Source organism: Chiloscyllium plagiosum, unplaced genomic scaffold (genome assembly GCF_037043375.1).
Source record: "Chiloscyllium plagiosum isolate Xiang-an unplaced genomic scaffold, Cpla_swu_hap1 HiC_scaffold_7, whole genome shotgun sequence".
In the NCBI taxonomy this organism is placed as follows: domain Eukaryota; kingdom Metazoa; phylum Chordata; class Chondrichthyes; order Orectolobiformes; family Hemiscylliidae; genus Chiloscyllium; species Chiloscyllium plagiosum.
The window spans coordinates 38,409,865-38,426,061 of record NW_028270145.1 but is presented as its reverse complement, the minus strand read 5'-3'; the positions used below and the strand labels follow the sequence as shown (position 1 = coordinate 38,426,061).

The window sequence follows — 16,197 nt, the reverse complement described above, 5'->3', positions numbered from 1 at the left end:
TGGGATTCTCGCTCAATGTTGTTCCCTCCTTGCAGCGCGTTTCTGTGTAACCTCCTACCTCCATAAACTGCTGCCCCGCTGTCCCTAACTTGCACCATGTTATTTCTCCCTCCCCTTTCCAACTCTTTAGTCGCTGATATACAGGCTCTTTGTCTGACAGGAATTCATTTTTTTTAAGACTTGGGGAAAGTCAAAGGATTGGCACGGTTAAAAATCACACATCACCAGGTTATAGTCCAACAGGTTTAATTGAAAGCTAGCACCTGGTGTTGTGTGATTTTTAACTTTGTACACCCCAGTCCAACACCGACCTCTCCAAATCATGATTGGCACAGGATATGTTGAACTTTGAGGGACACCATTAACACGACGAGATGAATTGCCTTCTGTGCTGTTAACTGCTCTATGATTGTTTTCATATCCTTCCATGCGCTTGCCCCCTCCCCATCTCTTCTTGTAAAAACCTTTTGAGATATCTGCGCTCCCTCAGTTCTGTGCACCCCCAATATTAATTACTGCAAGTTGTGCCAAGGTATGGAGCAAAGGGATGCCTTAGCCTTTAAGCTTTCCTTTCTTTAGAACATTCATTGAAACTTATTACTTAAGCTTTTGGTGACGTTGTGACCTAACATCCACTTAGGCAGTTTGGTCATCGTCATGACAGTACAGATGGAAGACATTTTAACCAATGCATGCCAGCTTTCGACAACGTTCCCGATGAAGGGCTTATGCCTGAAACATTGCTTTTCCTACTCCTCGGATGCTGCTTGACTTGCTGTGCTTTTCCAGCATCACACTCTTGACAGCTTTCTGCAACAATCCAGTCAGTCACATTTTTTCCTAGCAGTCCTGCAACTTTATTTCCCCTCGAGTAGCTGTCTAATTTTTGTTCTAATTCCTTCATTGTCACTCATTAGGCAGAGTGTTCCAGGACATTACCTCTTGCTGCTTGAAAATAAGCACATTTTTCCTATGCTTATGAAATCTCTGTTCCCTGGTCCTTACCTTACCAGTTAATGGCATCAGGTTTTCTTTCTCTAAACCAGTTATGATCTTATACACCAATTCTCTCCATGTCCTTTACTGCAAGGAGAACAATTACAGCTTTGCCAAACTAATCTTGAAAACTAAATTCCCTCGAGCCTGGAAGCATTCTGGTAAATCTCCTCTGTGTCCTCTCAAAGATCCTCAAATCCATTCCAAAGTGTGGTGAGTTGAACTGGATGAAATATTCTGGTGTGGACTAAGTAGACCTTCATAATGGCTCTGTATAACTTCCTTGCTTTGTACTCAGTACCTTTCTGAAGCCCAAGGTGCCATGTCCTTTGCAGATTTGGGTGTGAATACAGGAGGTATGGTTAGTAAGTTTGCAGATGAAACCAAAATTGGTGTTGTAGTGGATAGTGAAGATAGTTATCTCAGACTACTACAGGATCTTGATCAGGTGAGCCAATAGACCAAGAAGTGACAGATTGAGATTAATTTAGATGCAGGTGAGGTGTTGCATTTTGCTAAGGCAAATTAAGGTAGGACTTACGCACTTACTGGTAAGGCCCTGGGGAGTGTTGCTGAACAAAGGAGCCCTGGAGTGCAGGTTCACAGTTCCTTGACGTTGGAGTTACAGGTAGACAAGGTAGTGAAGAGGGCATTTGGTGCGCTTACCTTTATTGGTCAGTGCATTGAGTAAAAGAGTTAGGGTATTACGTTGTGATGTGCAGTAGCCGGCGTTGGACTGCGGTGGACAAAGTTAAAAATCACACGACACCAGGTTATAGTCCAACAGGTTTATTTGGAAGCCCTAGCTTTTGGAGCACTGCTCCTTTGTCTGGTGGTTGTTGTGGGTGTACAGGACATTGGTTAGGCCATTTTTGGAATACTGCATCCAATTCTGGTCTCCCTCTTATAGGAAAAATGTTGTGAAACTTGAAAGGGTACAGAATAGATTTACAAGGATGTTGCCAGGATTGGAGGATTTGAGGGAGAGGTTGAATAGGCTGGGGCTATTTTCTCGAGGGAGAGTCGGAGGCTGAGGGGTGATCTTGTAGAGGTTTATAAAAACATGAGGGGCATGGTTAGGGTGAAACAAGGTCTTTTTCCGAGGATATAGGTTTAAGGTGAGAGGGAAAAGATTGAAAAGAGAACTAAGGGACAACATTTTCATGTAAGGGGTGATGTGTGTATGGAATGCACTGCCAGAGGAAGTGGTGGAGGCTGATACAATTACAACATTTAAAAGGCATCTGGATGGGTACATGAATAGGAAGGTTCTGGATCAGTGGTGCTGGAAGAGCACAGCAATTCAGGCAGCATCCGACGAGCAGCAAAATCAACCATGAATAGGAAGGGTTTAGAGGGATATGGGTCAAATGCTGACAAAGGGACTAGATTCATTTAGGATATTGGTCAGCGTGGATGAGTTGGACCAAGGTGTGTGTTTCTGTGCTGCACAACTATGACTCTATAGCATTCCCTCAATATGTCCTACCACCTTCAAAGATCTACGTGCATGAATCTCAGAGTCTGTCTATGCCTGCACATTCCACAGAACTGTACTATTAAGTTGGTGTTGCTTCTCCCTCTCCTTACTCCCGAAATGCATTATTTCACCCTTCTCTTTTCTCAATTCTTTCTGTCACTTGTCTGCCCATTCTGCTGGCTTTTTGTGTTCTGTTGCAGTTGAATGATATCCTCTTTTATGGTGCCATCAGTAAAGTTTGAAAGTTTACTTCAAGTTAACTATATCAAAATTATTTATAAGTATCAAAAGTGGCACTGATCCTTGGGGAACACCACTGCCTATCATCCTGTCATCTGAAAAGCAGTTGTGTTCTCTACAATTAATTTTCATCCAAAATGACACCGTTAAGTCTCAGTGAGTCTTCAATTTTGTCAATAGCCTTTTATGTGTTACTTTATCAAAGGCTTCCTTAAAATCCATGTGTATATCATCCCCTCTATCTCCTTCATCAATCTTCTCTGCTACTTCATCAAAACCATTTAGATGAATCAAACCATTCATAAATTAACTCAAATGTCTCCCAAGTGCCTGATGAGTTTTTACTTCCCTGATTATTGTTTCTAAAACCTTAACGACCAATGAGGTGAAATTAACTGACCTAAGAAAGTCTTTGCACCTTGTCTTAGCACTTTCCAAATCTCTGGCACCTCTCCTGTATCTTCGGAAGAACGGAAGATTATGGCAAGCCCTTCCACTATCTTAACCCTAACTACTTCTAGCAATATGGAATGCAAGCCAAGCAGTCTAAACACCGCACGCTTTTTGGTACATCCTGCCTTTCAATTTACACTATGCATGTTACTCCTACTGTCTCTACTTCTGCCAGTATTTTGTTAATGACCTCTTGCTTGGTAAATATCAATACAAAATACTCAGTATTCTAACCTTACCCTATGCCTCTTCACAGAGAGTACCTCCTTTGGCCCCATCGGCCCCTCCTTCCTGCTTACACAAAACCTGTAGAAAATCTGTGAATTCTCTTTGATGATATCTGTTGTTCTCTTCTTATATTCTCTCTTGATTAGTCTTATTTTCCTCTTCACCACCCACTCCACCTATTGTAATGGCATTGCACTTGAAGAAATCAGCTGACGTACATCATACTTCATTATATCATATTCTTGATCACCCTTGTCATTCAAATTTTTTTTTGTTTTTTGATTCCCTAGGCTTTCATCTTATTGGAAAGCAGATAGCCTGTTCCTTAAGTCTTTTGTTAATGATTACCCTTTATTCTTTTACAGATTCATGGGGACTTTACCATATTTTGGTAAAGCTGCCATGAATCTCCACTGTATAGTTCTTGCACATCTGTGATTTTATGGCAGATTTCCTCTATATTCCATCTCTCTGTCACTGTTTAGAGGCCAATGGGATATGAACATATACAATGAACACACCCTTTTTGCTTCTCAACTCCAATCAGACACATTTTGTCCTTGCTTCTGCAAGAATGGTCTCTCTTTTTCAACATTGCAATGTCAACCAGCACCCCACCTATTTTTATTCATTCCCAAGCATTTATGAAGACTTTGTTTCTCATAATGCAAACCACCATGTTTTTATATTTTAAATTATGTTTCCATTAATGCCACTACGTCATATCCCCACACAGCTATTGTGTAGAACCTCACCTTTTCCCATATGCAATGAACATATATAATGAACACACCCTTTTTGCCTCTCAACTGTAACCAAACAAATTTTGTCCTTGCTCCTGCAAGGATGTCCTCTCTTTTTCACCATTACAATGTCAACTCTCACCAGTACCGGCACCCCACTTCTTTTTATTCATTCCCAAACATCAATGAGCATTTTGTTTCTCAGAATACAAGCCACCAAGTTTTTGTGTTTTAAATTATGTTTCCATAAAGTTTTTTTTTCCACACTCATTGAACCTGTATGTGTCATTTTGATGACTCTGTCATCCTCACCACAGGGGTCGGGGAGTCCAGAACTAGAGGGCATAAGTTTAGGGTGAGAGGGGAAGGATATAAAAGAGACCTAAGGGGCAACTTTTTCACGCAGAGGATGGTACGTGTATGGAATGAGCTGCCAGAGGAAGTGGTGGAGGCTGGTACAATTGCAACATTTAAAAGGCATTTGGATGGGTTTATGAATAGGAAGGGTTTGGAGGGATATGGACTAGATTGGGTTGGGATATCTGGTTGGCAAGGACGAGTTGGACCGAGGGGTCTGTTTCCGTGCTGTACACCTCTATGACTCGCCTTCCCATCTATTAAGTCATTAATACATGTATTATAAATAATTGTGGCCCAGCACTGATCCTTGTGGCATTTCACTAGTTACAAGTTGCCATCCTGAAAATACTTCCTTTTGAGCCTGTACTTTCTCAGCTCCCTCCCTAGTTTGATGATAGGATTTCAATACTACTTCGTACTATGTTGTTGGTTCCAACATGTACCAGAAGTCCTGGCTCACACCCTTCTCCCTGCAGAATATATTAAATCTTCATTGCTAATATTATTATGAAGCATCTTGTGTGGGTAAGTGTGCCTTTGCAGTCTTGTTATCATTACATCATCATGGTACACTGCACTATTTGCAATTTTCAGTGGTGCTGTGGACACGAACATCAATAAAGTGTTTGGCTTTGTGAGAACTTCAGAATTGTAGATTGCTGATATGATGCAAGGAACAATACAGCACAGGAACAGGCCCATCAGCCCCCCGCAATCCTGTGCCAACACATCTTGCTGCCCCAGCACTGATCCTTGTGAAGCATCACGAGTCACAACCCTCAATTTCAAAAAGCATCCTACCACTACCCCCTGTCTCCTATGACTAAGCTATTCTGTATCCATCTTGCGAGTTCACCCCGATACCAAATGACTTCATGTTTTCTATCAGTCTGCCAATGTGGGACCTTGTCAAAGGTTCATTGAATGAATGGCTATAATAGGATTTCTGAAAGGAAAGCTGAGCTGATGTTCTGAAAATATTTTTGGAGAACGATTCCTTTGCATGTAAACAGTGATGCAAATCATTTCATTGTCAAGTGATGTCAAGATTGTTTAGCAACTTGTTTGGACCCTTTAAATAGCACCAAGGCAGTAAGGAAAAATTAAATGGTTGCCAAATAAGTTTTAATGGAGAATAAGATTCTTTAAAAAGCAGATTTCCCAGTGGATTAATATGCTGTTACTCACAAGAAACTTTTTAAAACAGCATATTTTTCCACACTGAAAGTAAATCTCTCAATGCTGTTTCTGAAATTCATTTCATTTTGGTCTTCTTCTGTCCCAGTGTCCAGACTTCTAATGATGAAATTGAATGGATATCAGTAAAAAGGCAAAGGCTGGGTAAGTTTGTATTTATAGGATAACATTTTTCAGTTGAACAGAAGGAATTGTATTACTGTCCTGCAATGTGTGCTTACATTATTCTGTCCAATTCCCTTAGCCAGTGGCAAATGGAAAGCATTGATCTTTTACGATCAAGACTTGATTTAGACCCCAAGGTTCTGCCACTGTAGAGCAGAGGTTGGAGAGTTTTATGAAGAAAATCATGGAAAATGGTGGCTACAAAACAGAAACTAGCCTGGAGACTTTCAATCATTGCTGCAGTAACATTGCCTAGGAATCCTCTCTGTTGCTTGTGATTTTTTTTTTCTTGGCAAATCATGTGGTAGAAGTAAACCTCCTGAAGTTGTGTCAAACAACAAAATGGTTTTCTGTTGTGCTCTAATAATTTTTAAAAATGTATCTTATCAAGTCAAATGAGTTTACTTGAGAGTGTTCAAGTAAAATTAAGTAGAAGAGAGATGTTTGAAAGCAGACAGAAAGCACAGACAAATTTGGGAAGAAGTTCTGGAAAGCAGAGCAATGTGATGCCTGATGGTCATGTTGAAGAGGAAGAAGGAGGCTCTAAAATACAAGGTTGGAGGAGATGATTAGGGTTTATAGGGCACAAGAAGGGATGTGAATCTGGAAATTCATTTGTTCGAGAACGTGAAGCTTGATTATCAATGTTGGGATATGTCGTAAGAGAAGATTTTGAACTGTATAATGTACAGTTGCAGAACTTGTGGAAGCAGGTCAACCATGTTGAACAGACCATACTCATATATTTAATTTGGCACTAAAAGACTTAGAGAGATTTACAAGAGCTTATTGTAAATAGATAGTGTTGCTGAACAAAAAGACCTTGGAGTGCAGGTTCATAGCTCCTTGAAAGTGGAGTCACAGGTAGTTAGGATAGTGAAGAAGATGCTGAACTGATCTGACACTTCACCAGGAAGAGGTTGGCTCCAGGCTGCTATCATACATCTTTTTGCAACTAGGGAGGGGTTAGCAGGGATCTTGCAGTAGACCATTAACCCTATTTCTCCAGCCAATCAAAGGAAAACTGAAGTAAATTGACTTTTGCTGGAAGAAAACAAATTGTTCTTTTTTTCCTAGGTGAATTTGTGAACACAGTTAAGAAGTCTGTATCTGGGTTTGTCACCTATATAAGGTCAGTGGCACCATTTGGTCACAAGGTCATGCAAGTGGACTCCAAATCCACCAAACAGAAGAAGCCAGACCAACCAGTGAAACAGGTCAGTGCTAACATTAGTCAAAGCTGAGCAGGTGAAAATAGTCAGACAAAGATAATAACTAATGTTCGATCATTTCCATAACATATTTTGTTTGTTGACACACCAGTAATTCTTAGTGTGTAGATTGCCCCTGTGGTGTGAAACTGAGTGATTGTCCTTGTGAGCTTTGCTACTCCAAGCCACAAACTGATTAAAAACAAAGTTTAATATGTTTTAATGACTATTTTGACACGCTTAAAAGCGCCACAGAGATGGCTGCTAGAATTTTGTGATTGGACTTAGAAGTAACTTTGCAAACGTTGTCTTGGATAAGCAAGGCCTCACATAACTCCTGATAGGACTGCAGTTGTGTTATGAACTGCCACAGAAACTGACTGTTTCCAAGAAGCCCTACACAATAACAACAAAATTGCAAGTTACTCCTCTCCTAATAGAAGATGAATTCAAATTAATTTCTACTTAATGTCTGGTATGGTCTGTACACAGTTGCATATTTGTAATGCAAGCCTTTGTCTTAATGACACCTATTTAATCTGCTTGTTGCATCTCATGAAAGGTGGCTCCCATAGTGCTGAATGGAACTGTATTTTAATCATACAATTTAAAATTCGCAGTAAGATCAGGGGTCAACTCTGATTCTTTTGTCAGCTACTGGCACTATCAAAACCTCTAACTCAGAGTCATAGAGTTGTACAGCATGGAAACAGACCTTTCGATCCAACTCATCCACGCCAACCAGATATCCTAAACTGATTTAGTCTCATTTGCCAGCATTTGGCCCATATCCCTCTAAACCCTTCTGTAATGATTGGGACAAGGTTGACCTTATTACTACAGTGTTCTTGTTTGGGGTTGTTAACCTGGACCAATTAGGAACCTCGTTAACAAGGTCAATCACGATACCTTTCTATTCAAATCAAGATATGTTATAATTGTACCAGCCTTCTCCACTTCCTCTGGCAGCTCATTCAATACATACATCACCCTCTGCATTAGAATGTTGCCCCTCAGGTCCCTTTTAAATCTTTTCCCTTTCACCTTAAATCTATGCCCTCTAATTTTGGACACCTCCCTTGGAAAAAGACCAAGACTATTCACCCTATCCATGCCCCTCATGATTTCCTCTGACACAGCAAGGAAAATAACCCTTGCCGATTCACCCTCTTTCTATAACTCAACCCTCCAATCCTGGCAACATCCTTGTAAATCTTTTCTGAACCCTTTAAAGATTAACGGTATCTTTCTTATAGCAGGGAGACCAGAAGTGAACACAGCATTTCAAACAGTGGCTTAATCAATGTTTTGTACACCCACAACATGACATCCCAATTCCTATACCCAATGCACTGACCAATGAAGGCCAGTGTGCCGGATGTATTTTTCACCACCCTGTCTACCTGCGATTCAAGGAATTATGCACCTGCACTCCAACGTCTGTTTGTTCAGCAACACTCCCCAGGGCCCTACCATTAAAGTCTAAGTCCTGCCGTGATTTGCCTTTCCAAAATGCAGCACCTCACATTTATCTGAATTAAACTCCTTCTGCCATACCTTTACCCATCTGATCAAGATTCCATTGTACTGTGAGGTAACCTTCATCGCTGTCCACTACATGACCAATTTTGGTGTCATCTGCAAACTTAGTAACCATACCTCCTAGGTTCTCATCCAAATCATTTCTATAAATGATGAAAAACAGTGGCCCCAGCACTTTTCCTTGTGGCACTCAAAGCACAAAGAACATTACAGCACAGGAATAGGCCCTTTGGCCCTCCAAACCTGCGCCAAACCATATCCTTTATCTAAATCTGCCATCTCTTTTCTAAGGATGGGTATCCCTTTGCTCCCTGCCCATTCATGTGTCTGTCTAGCTACATCTTAAATGACACTATCGTTCTCCTTCCGACCACCTCTGCTGGCAAAGCTTTCCAGGCACCCACCACCCTCTGCATAAAGAACTTTCCATGTATATCTCCTCAACTTTTCTCCTCTCACTTTGAACTTGTGATCCCTCGTAATTGAGTCCTCCACTGTGGGGAAAAATCTTCCTGCTATCCACCCTGTCGACACCTGTCATGATTTTGTAGTCCTCAATCAGGTTCCCCCTCAACCGTCTTCTTTCCAATGAAAATAATCTGAATCTACTCAACCTCTCCTCACAGCTAGCACCCTCCATACCAGACAACATCCTGGTGAACCTCCTCTGTACTCTCTCCAAAGGTGACTCCACTGGTCACAGGCCACCAGTCTGAAAAGCAATCCTCCACCATTACTTTTGTTTCTGGTGACTTGTTTTTCTATTGACCTGGCTATTAGTTTTAGTTTTTAATATCTCCAGATTTATTTTGTTGAATCTTTGCATTTTAAATGGGTTTTGAATTGCACATTCAGGAGAGTTATTTAAACGTGGGAAGAACATGGTGTTGAAGAAACAATTTAAGGCATTCCCTGTAATGCCTTAAATTTAAGTCTTCATCGCGGGACTGAGACTGAGATTACTTTATTTTAGTGCAAATATGATTTACACTTAGATTGTTAGATGGTTTGATTATTAGATATTTTGAAAAATACAATATTTAAATTTATGATGAGCAAAATTTATGATGAACACGTGTGTGCGTGCATGCATCCCCATGTTTGCTATCCAATTTTATTAAGCATAAATGAATAACAGCTTGTGAGTAAACTGCTCCATCTGCTAGTCCACATGAAAGGTAGTATACGAAAGTTGTAGGATCAATCTCTGAGCTTGTCTGGGGATGAATGGTTCATGACTCCATAGTTGGGGGGACAGATAGGAGGTTCTGTGGGAAAGAGAGCGAGACTCACAGTTCGTGTGTTGCCTTCCAGGTGCCTGGGTTCGTGATGTCTCTGATCGTGTTTTCAGGATCCTTGAAGGGGAGGGGGAGCAGGCCCAAGTCATGGTCCACATAAGCACTAACAACGTAGGTAGGAAAAGGGATGGGGATTTAACGCAGACATTCAGGGAGTTAGCGTAGAAGCTTAGTGCTAGAAAACAGAGTTGTTTTCTCTGGTTTGTTGTCCTTACCACGTGCTAGTGAGGCAAAGAGTAGGGAGAGAGAGAAGTTGAACACGTGGCTGCAGGGATGGTGCAGGAGGGAGGGTTTTGGATACCTGGATAATTGGGGCTCATTCTGGAATAGATGGGCCTTCTCCAAACAGGGTAGTCTACACCTGAATCAGGGATACCAATATCCTGGGGGGAAATTTGCTAATGCTCTTCAGGACGGTTTAAACTACTTCAGCAGGGGGATGGGAACCTAAATTGTAGTTCCAGTGTCCAGGAGGTTGAGAGTAGTGAGGTCAGACATGAGGATTCAAGGTCACAAGAATTCACCAGGAAACAAGAAGGTGGTTTGAAGCATCCGGAATAAAGTGGATGAACTTGCAGCCTGGGTTGGTACCAGGAACTTCCATGTTGTGACCATTTCGGATCATGGATAGAGCAGGGGCAGGAATGATGGTTGCAGGTTTGGGAATTAGATTTTTCAGTAAGAACAGAGAAGATGGTAAAAGATGGGGAGGTATGGCATTGTTAGTCAAGGATAGTATTACGGTGGCAGAAAGGACGTTTGAGGACTTGTCCACTGAGGTAGTACGGGCTGAGGTTAGAAACAGGAAAGAAGAGGTCACACTATTGGGTGTTTACTATCGACTTCTGAATAGTTCCAGAGATGTAGAGGAAAGGATAGCAAAGGTAATTCTGGACAGAAGTGAGAGTAACAATGTAAATGTTATGGGGTCTTTAACTTGCCAAATATTGATTGGAAATACTTTCGCACGAGTACTTTAGATGCATCACCTTTTGTCCAATGTGTGCAGGATGGTTTCCTGACACAGTACGTAGAAAAACCAACAAGGGGCAAGGCCACATTGGATTTGGTACTGGATAATGAACCTGGCCAGGTGTTAGGTTTGGAGATTGGTGAGTACTTCAGTGATAATGACCACAATTCGGTTATGTTTACTTTAGCAGTGGAAAGGGATAGGTATATAATGCAGGGCAAGGGTTATTGCTGGGAGAAAGGCAATTATGATGCGATTAGGCAAGATTTAGGATGCATAGAAGGATGGGTTAGTAAATTTGTGGATGATGCTAGGGTCGGTGGATTTGTGGATACAGCTGCAGGATGTTGCAAGTTACAGAGGGACATGGATAAGCTGCAGAGCAGGGCTGAGAAGTGGCAAATGGAGATTAATGTGGAAAAGTATGAGGTGATTCACTTTGGAAGGAGCAACAGGAATAAAATGTACTGGACTAATGGTAAAATTCTTGGTAGTGTGGATGAGCAGAGAAATTTCAGTGTCCATATACATAGATCCCTGAAAGTTGCCACCCGGGTTGATAGCGTTGTTAAGAAAGCATTTGGTGTGTTAACTTTTATTGGTAGAGGGATTGAGTTTCGGAGCCATGAGGTCATGCTGCAGCTATACAAAACTCTGGTGCAGCCGCACTTGGAGTATTGTGTACAGTTCTGGTCACTGCATTTTAGGAAGGATGTGGAAACTTTGGAAAAGGTTCAGAGGAGATTTACTAGGATGTTGCCTGGTATAGAGGGAAGGTCTTATGAGGAAAGGTTGAGGAACTTGAGGCTATTTTCATTAGAGAGAAGACGACTAAGAGGTGACTTAATCAAGACATATAAGATAATCAGAGGGTTAGATAGGTTGGACAGTGAGAGCCTTTTTCTTTGGATGGTGATGGCTAGCACGAGGGGGCATAGCTTTAAATTGAGGGGGTGATAGATATTGGACAGATGTCAGAGGTAGTTTATTTACTCAGAGAGTAGTAAGGGTTTGGAACGCACTGCCTGCAACAGTAATTGACTCGGTAACTTTAACAACATTTAAATGGTCATTGGATAAACATGGATGAAAATGGAATAGTGTACGATAGATAGGCTTTTGATTGGTTCCATTGGTCAGCGCAATATTGCAAGCCAAGGGGCCTGTACTGCACTTTTCTATGTTCTATGATTCATTAGTGATCTATACTCAAGTGCCTCATCTCAGTTGCAATCTAGTCTCAGCAATTCCTACTCCATTGTAGCTAGGGAAATGCAAATTGGGGGTGATCAGGCTATGATACCTTCTATGTCTAATATCCTGTGAAAATTCATGTTTTGGACTCTCTCACAATGAAATGGCCATTACAATTTCTGACACTTAAGAGGGAAGAAAAGTAAGGAGAAATAATATAGGGGAGGTAATGACCTAGCTGGACTGTTATTCTGGATACCCAGATAATGTTATGGGACTAGGGTTCAAATCCTGCCATGCCAGATGGTGGAATTTGAATTCAATGAAAATCTGAAATTAAGAGTCAAATGATGACCATGAATCCATTGTCGACTTCGGAAAAATCCATCTGTCTCACTCATGTCCTTTTGGAAAGGACATAAGACCACATTTGGAATATTGTGTTCAGTTCTAGGTCGCCTCATGTGGAAGCTTTAGAGAGGGTGCAAAGGAGATTTACCAGGATGCTGACTGGACTGGAGGGCATGTCTTATGAAGAAAGTTTGAGGGAGCGAGGGCTTTTCTCACTGGAGCGAAGAAGGATGAGAGGTGACTTTGTAGAGGTGTGCAAGATGGTGAGAAGCATAGATAGAGTGAATAGTCAGAGACATTTTCCCAGGGCAGAAATGGCTATCACAAGAGGGCATAAATCATGATTGGAGGAAGTTTCAGGGAAGATGTCAGGGCTTGGTTCTTTACACAGAGTGTGGTGGCACTGCCACCAGTGGTAGTAGAGTCAGATACATTCAGGAAATTTAAACGACTTTTGGATAGGCACAAGGATGATAAGAAAACGAAGGGTATATAAGTTAGTTAATCTTAGAGTAGGATAAAAGGTTGGACAACATCAAGAGCCAAAGGGCCTGTACTGTGCTGTACTGTTGTATATTCTATATCAACTACCTGGTCTGGCCTACACGTGACTCCAGACCCAAAGCAATCTGGTTGAATCTTAATAGGTCTCTGGGCAAGTAGGGATAGGCAATAAATACATGCCTAGCCAGTGATGCCTCTTCCTGTTAATGAATAACTAGCCCTCGTACCAGAGTGTACTTGCCACTTGCCTAATCATCCAAAGTATAATTATTGTTTTCCTTTTACTTTGGTACTCTTACAAATTGCCCGAATGAATGCAAGACAAAAACTTAGATAAAATGTGTCTTTCGAACAATATTCAAGTTTGGTAGTTTTGAATTACTACAAACTAAACCGTTCAAGTGTAAACATTTGGAGAATTGGAGGTTTATATAAATCATAACATTATGGCAGTCTGTGAAGGTGGCAGATAGGCTTTTTATATTTAAAAAAAGTAGATTGTATGAGATTCTGGATTTTATTAGTAGAGAAATGGAGTACAAAACTTTGAAGTGTTTTCTAAATCCCTGATTTGTTTCCCTGTGGAAAGACGAGAAAAACTTGGATGGACCCTCTAATAGAAGAAAAGGGTCAGGAGAAGACTTATGGGAGGTCTCTGATTAAGAGGGGATTTGATAGCTTAGACAGTTTTCTGAGTGGGAGAAAGGTCTAGAGGATGTAGATTCACAATAGTTCCCAGCTGAATTAGTGTGTAGACGAGAATTTTTTTATTGTGCAGTGATTCAGTGTGACCTGGAACACCCAACCCGGGAAAGCAGAATGAAGTAGTGCTAACTTTTCCTAACCAGAAAGAGAGAGAACTTTCGTGCTAATCTCTGCTGTAAATCATTGGGATGGATGTAGCTCTCGTCCATTTACTGCAATTTGCTGGGGGAATCCCATTTTTTTGGAGCACATTAAAATGGCTTCTTGTGAGCTTTATTTGTCTGGGTTTTGTCTACGAATACTTGGTGTTGGTATTCATCAAAAAGAGGGAATTGGTAGACAATGATATGAGGGATGGGAGTGTTGAATTTCTAAGACAAGTTACTATTAAAAAGGAAGAGGTGTAGCGTACCTTTAGAACGTATCAAGGTAGATAAATCCATGGGTCCTGATGGGATCTATCCCAGAATATTGAGGGAGGCAAGAGAACCAATTGCTGGAGCATTGACAGACATCAGAGGTCCCAGAGAGCTAGAGAATAGTCAGTGTGATTCCATTGATTAAGAAGGGTAGCAGAGATAATCCAGGAAATTACAGGTTGGTGGTAGGGAATTTATTAGAAAAGATTCTCAGGGGCAAGATCTGTAACAATTTCGAAGCAAATGGACTTCTTAGCAATAAACAGCATCGTTTTGTTCAAAGTTTTGTGCAGTGGAGTTGATGCCTCACTAAATTGATCAAGTTCTTTGAGGAGGTGACGAAGAAGATTGAGAGAAAAGTGGTTGATGTTGTTTACATGGACTTCTTTCATGAGGTCCCTCATGGCAAACTGGTGTAAAAGCTGAAGTCACATGGTGTCAGGGGTGAGCTGGCAAGATGGATACAGGACTGGCTCAGTCATAGGAGACAGAGGGTAGCAGTGGGAAAATGCTTTATGGAATGGAGGGTTGTGACTAATGGTATTCCACAAGGATAGTCCTGAGACCTCTGCTGTTCGTGGTCTACATAAACGATTTTGAGGAGAAAACAGCTTGTCTAATTAGTCAGTTTGTGAACGATACAAAGATCATGGAGTTGCAGACAGGAGGATTGTCAGAGGATACATCAGGATATAGATCAGTTGGAGGCATGGGCAGAAAAATGGCAGATCAAGTTTAATCCGGACAAACATGAGGTGATGCATTTTGGAAGGTCAAGTAATGGTGGAAATTAAACTGTGAATGGCAGAGCTCTTAGGAGTATTCATATGCAGACGAATTTGGGTGTGCAGGTCCACAGATCACTGAGGGCTGCAGCGTTGGTAGATAAGGTAGTAAAAATGCCTATGGCCTGCTTGCCTTCATTGGAAGGCGTATTGATAGACATGTTATGCTGCAGCTTTATCGATCTTTAGTTAGACCACACTTGGAATATTGCATACAATTCTGGTCCCCACACTACCAGAAGGATATGGATGTTTAGGAGAGGGTACAGAAAAGGTTTACCAGGACGTTGACTGGTATGGGGAAATTTAGCTATGAAGAAAGATTGGATAGACTCGATTTGTTTTCACTGGAACAAAGGAGGTTGAGGGGTGTCCTAATAGAAGTTTATAAGATTGTGAATAGCATGGATAGAGTGGGAAGTGTGAGGTTTTTACCAGGGTAGTGGAGTCAATTCCTGGAAGCCACAGTTTCAAGGTTTGGGGTGTGGAAGTAGTTTAAAAGGGATGTGCAAGGCAAGTTTATCACACGAAGGGTGGCGAGTGCGCTGCCAGAGCAGGTGGTGGAAGCAGACACAATAACAGCATTCAAGAAGCACCTGGACAAATACATGCATAGGAAAGGATCCTGTAAGTGAAGATGTTTTAGTATGGAAGGGCAAAATGTATTGGTGCAGGCTTGGAGGGCTGAAGGTCCTGTTCCTATACTGTATTGGTCTGTGTTCAAGTTGCATACATTACTTTTTAATTGTCCATTTGATGCAATAGAGAAAGTGAGGTCTGAACATGTTGGCGATCAGAGTCAAAAAGTGTGGCGCTGGAAAAGCACAGCAGGTCAGGCAGCATCCAAGAGCAGGAGAATGAATGTTTTGGGTATAAGCCCTGATTCTTGATGAAGGGCTCATGCCCGAAACGTAGATTCTCCTGCTCCTCGGATGCTGCCTGACCTCCTGTGCTTTTCCAATGCCACACTTTTCGACATTTGATGTAATGCACGACTGAGACAGCCCCTGCTAAGTAAAAACACCATATTTATTGCAAAAGAGACTATTTTATCCTGCAGTTCTGTATCATTAAACCAGGAGTTCTTAAACTAGGATATGAACCCCATTAGAGTCACAAGGCAGCATTTTGGTTTCATCAGCTCTGAGTGACAAAGCTTGGCCTGTGTTTTGACAGCTGTGAGGCTCCTTGGAAGTTTGTGCCTTTTGCCTTGATAGCCATACAACTTCAGTCTATAAAAAAATGTTTCTTTTAAAAACTCTGTAATTCAAATTTTTTTTTCCCTCCTTCCCCATCTACTCTGAAAAACTCTCTGGGTCATGCCCACACAACAATTCTTTTAACTTGCCAACC

The 16,197-nt window shown here is 41.4% G+C and overlaps 2 protein-coding genes across 10 annotated transcripts in view; one reads left to right on the top strand and one right to left on the bottom strand.

The window, feature by feature from the left end:
* Positions 1 to 16,197, bottom strand: part of cunh21orf58 (chromosome unknown C21orf58 homolog) — a 306,245-nt gene that overhangs the window by 181,612 nt on the left and 108,436 nt on the right. The gene's annotated exons all lie outside the window — the stretch shown is intronic.
* LOC122551460 (uncharacterized) overlaps positions 1 to 16,197 on the top strand; it is a 111,894-nt gene that overhangs the window by 504 nt on the left and 95,193 nt on the right. For 4 of the 5 annotated variants that reach the window (XR_015757630.1, XR_015757631.1, XM_043693394.2 and 1 more), the window contains exons 2-3: positions 5,786 to 5,841; positions 6,940 to 7,079. Coding sequence is in view for 3 of the 5 variants with exons in the window: in XM_043693394.2 (XP_043549329.1) it covers positions 5,786 to 5,841; positions 6,940 to 7,079 (196 nt within the window). In the remaining 2 variants the exon portion in view is untranslated. The remainder of the gene's footprint in view (positions 1 to 5,785; positions 5,842 to 6,939; positions 7,080 to 16,197) is intronic. The other variant, XM_043693395.2, reaches the window with a different exon arrangement.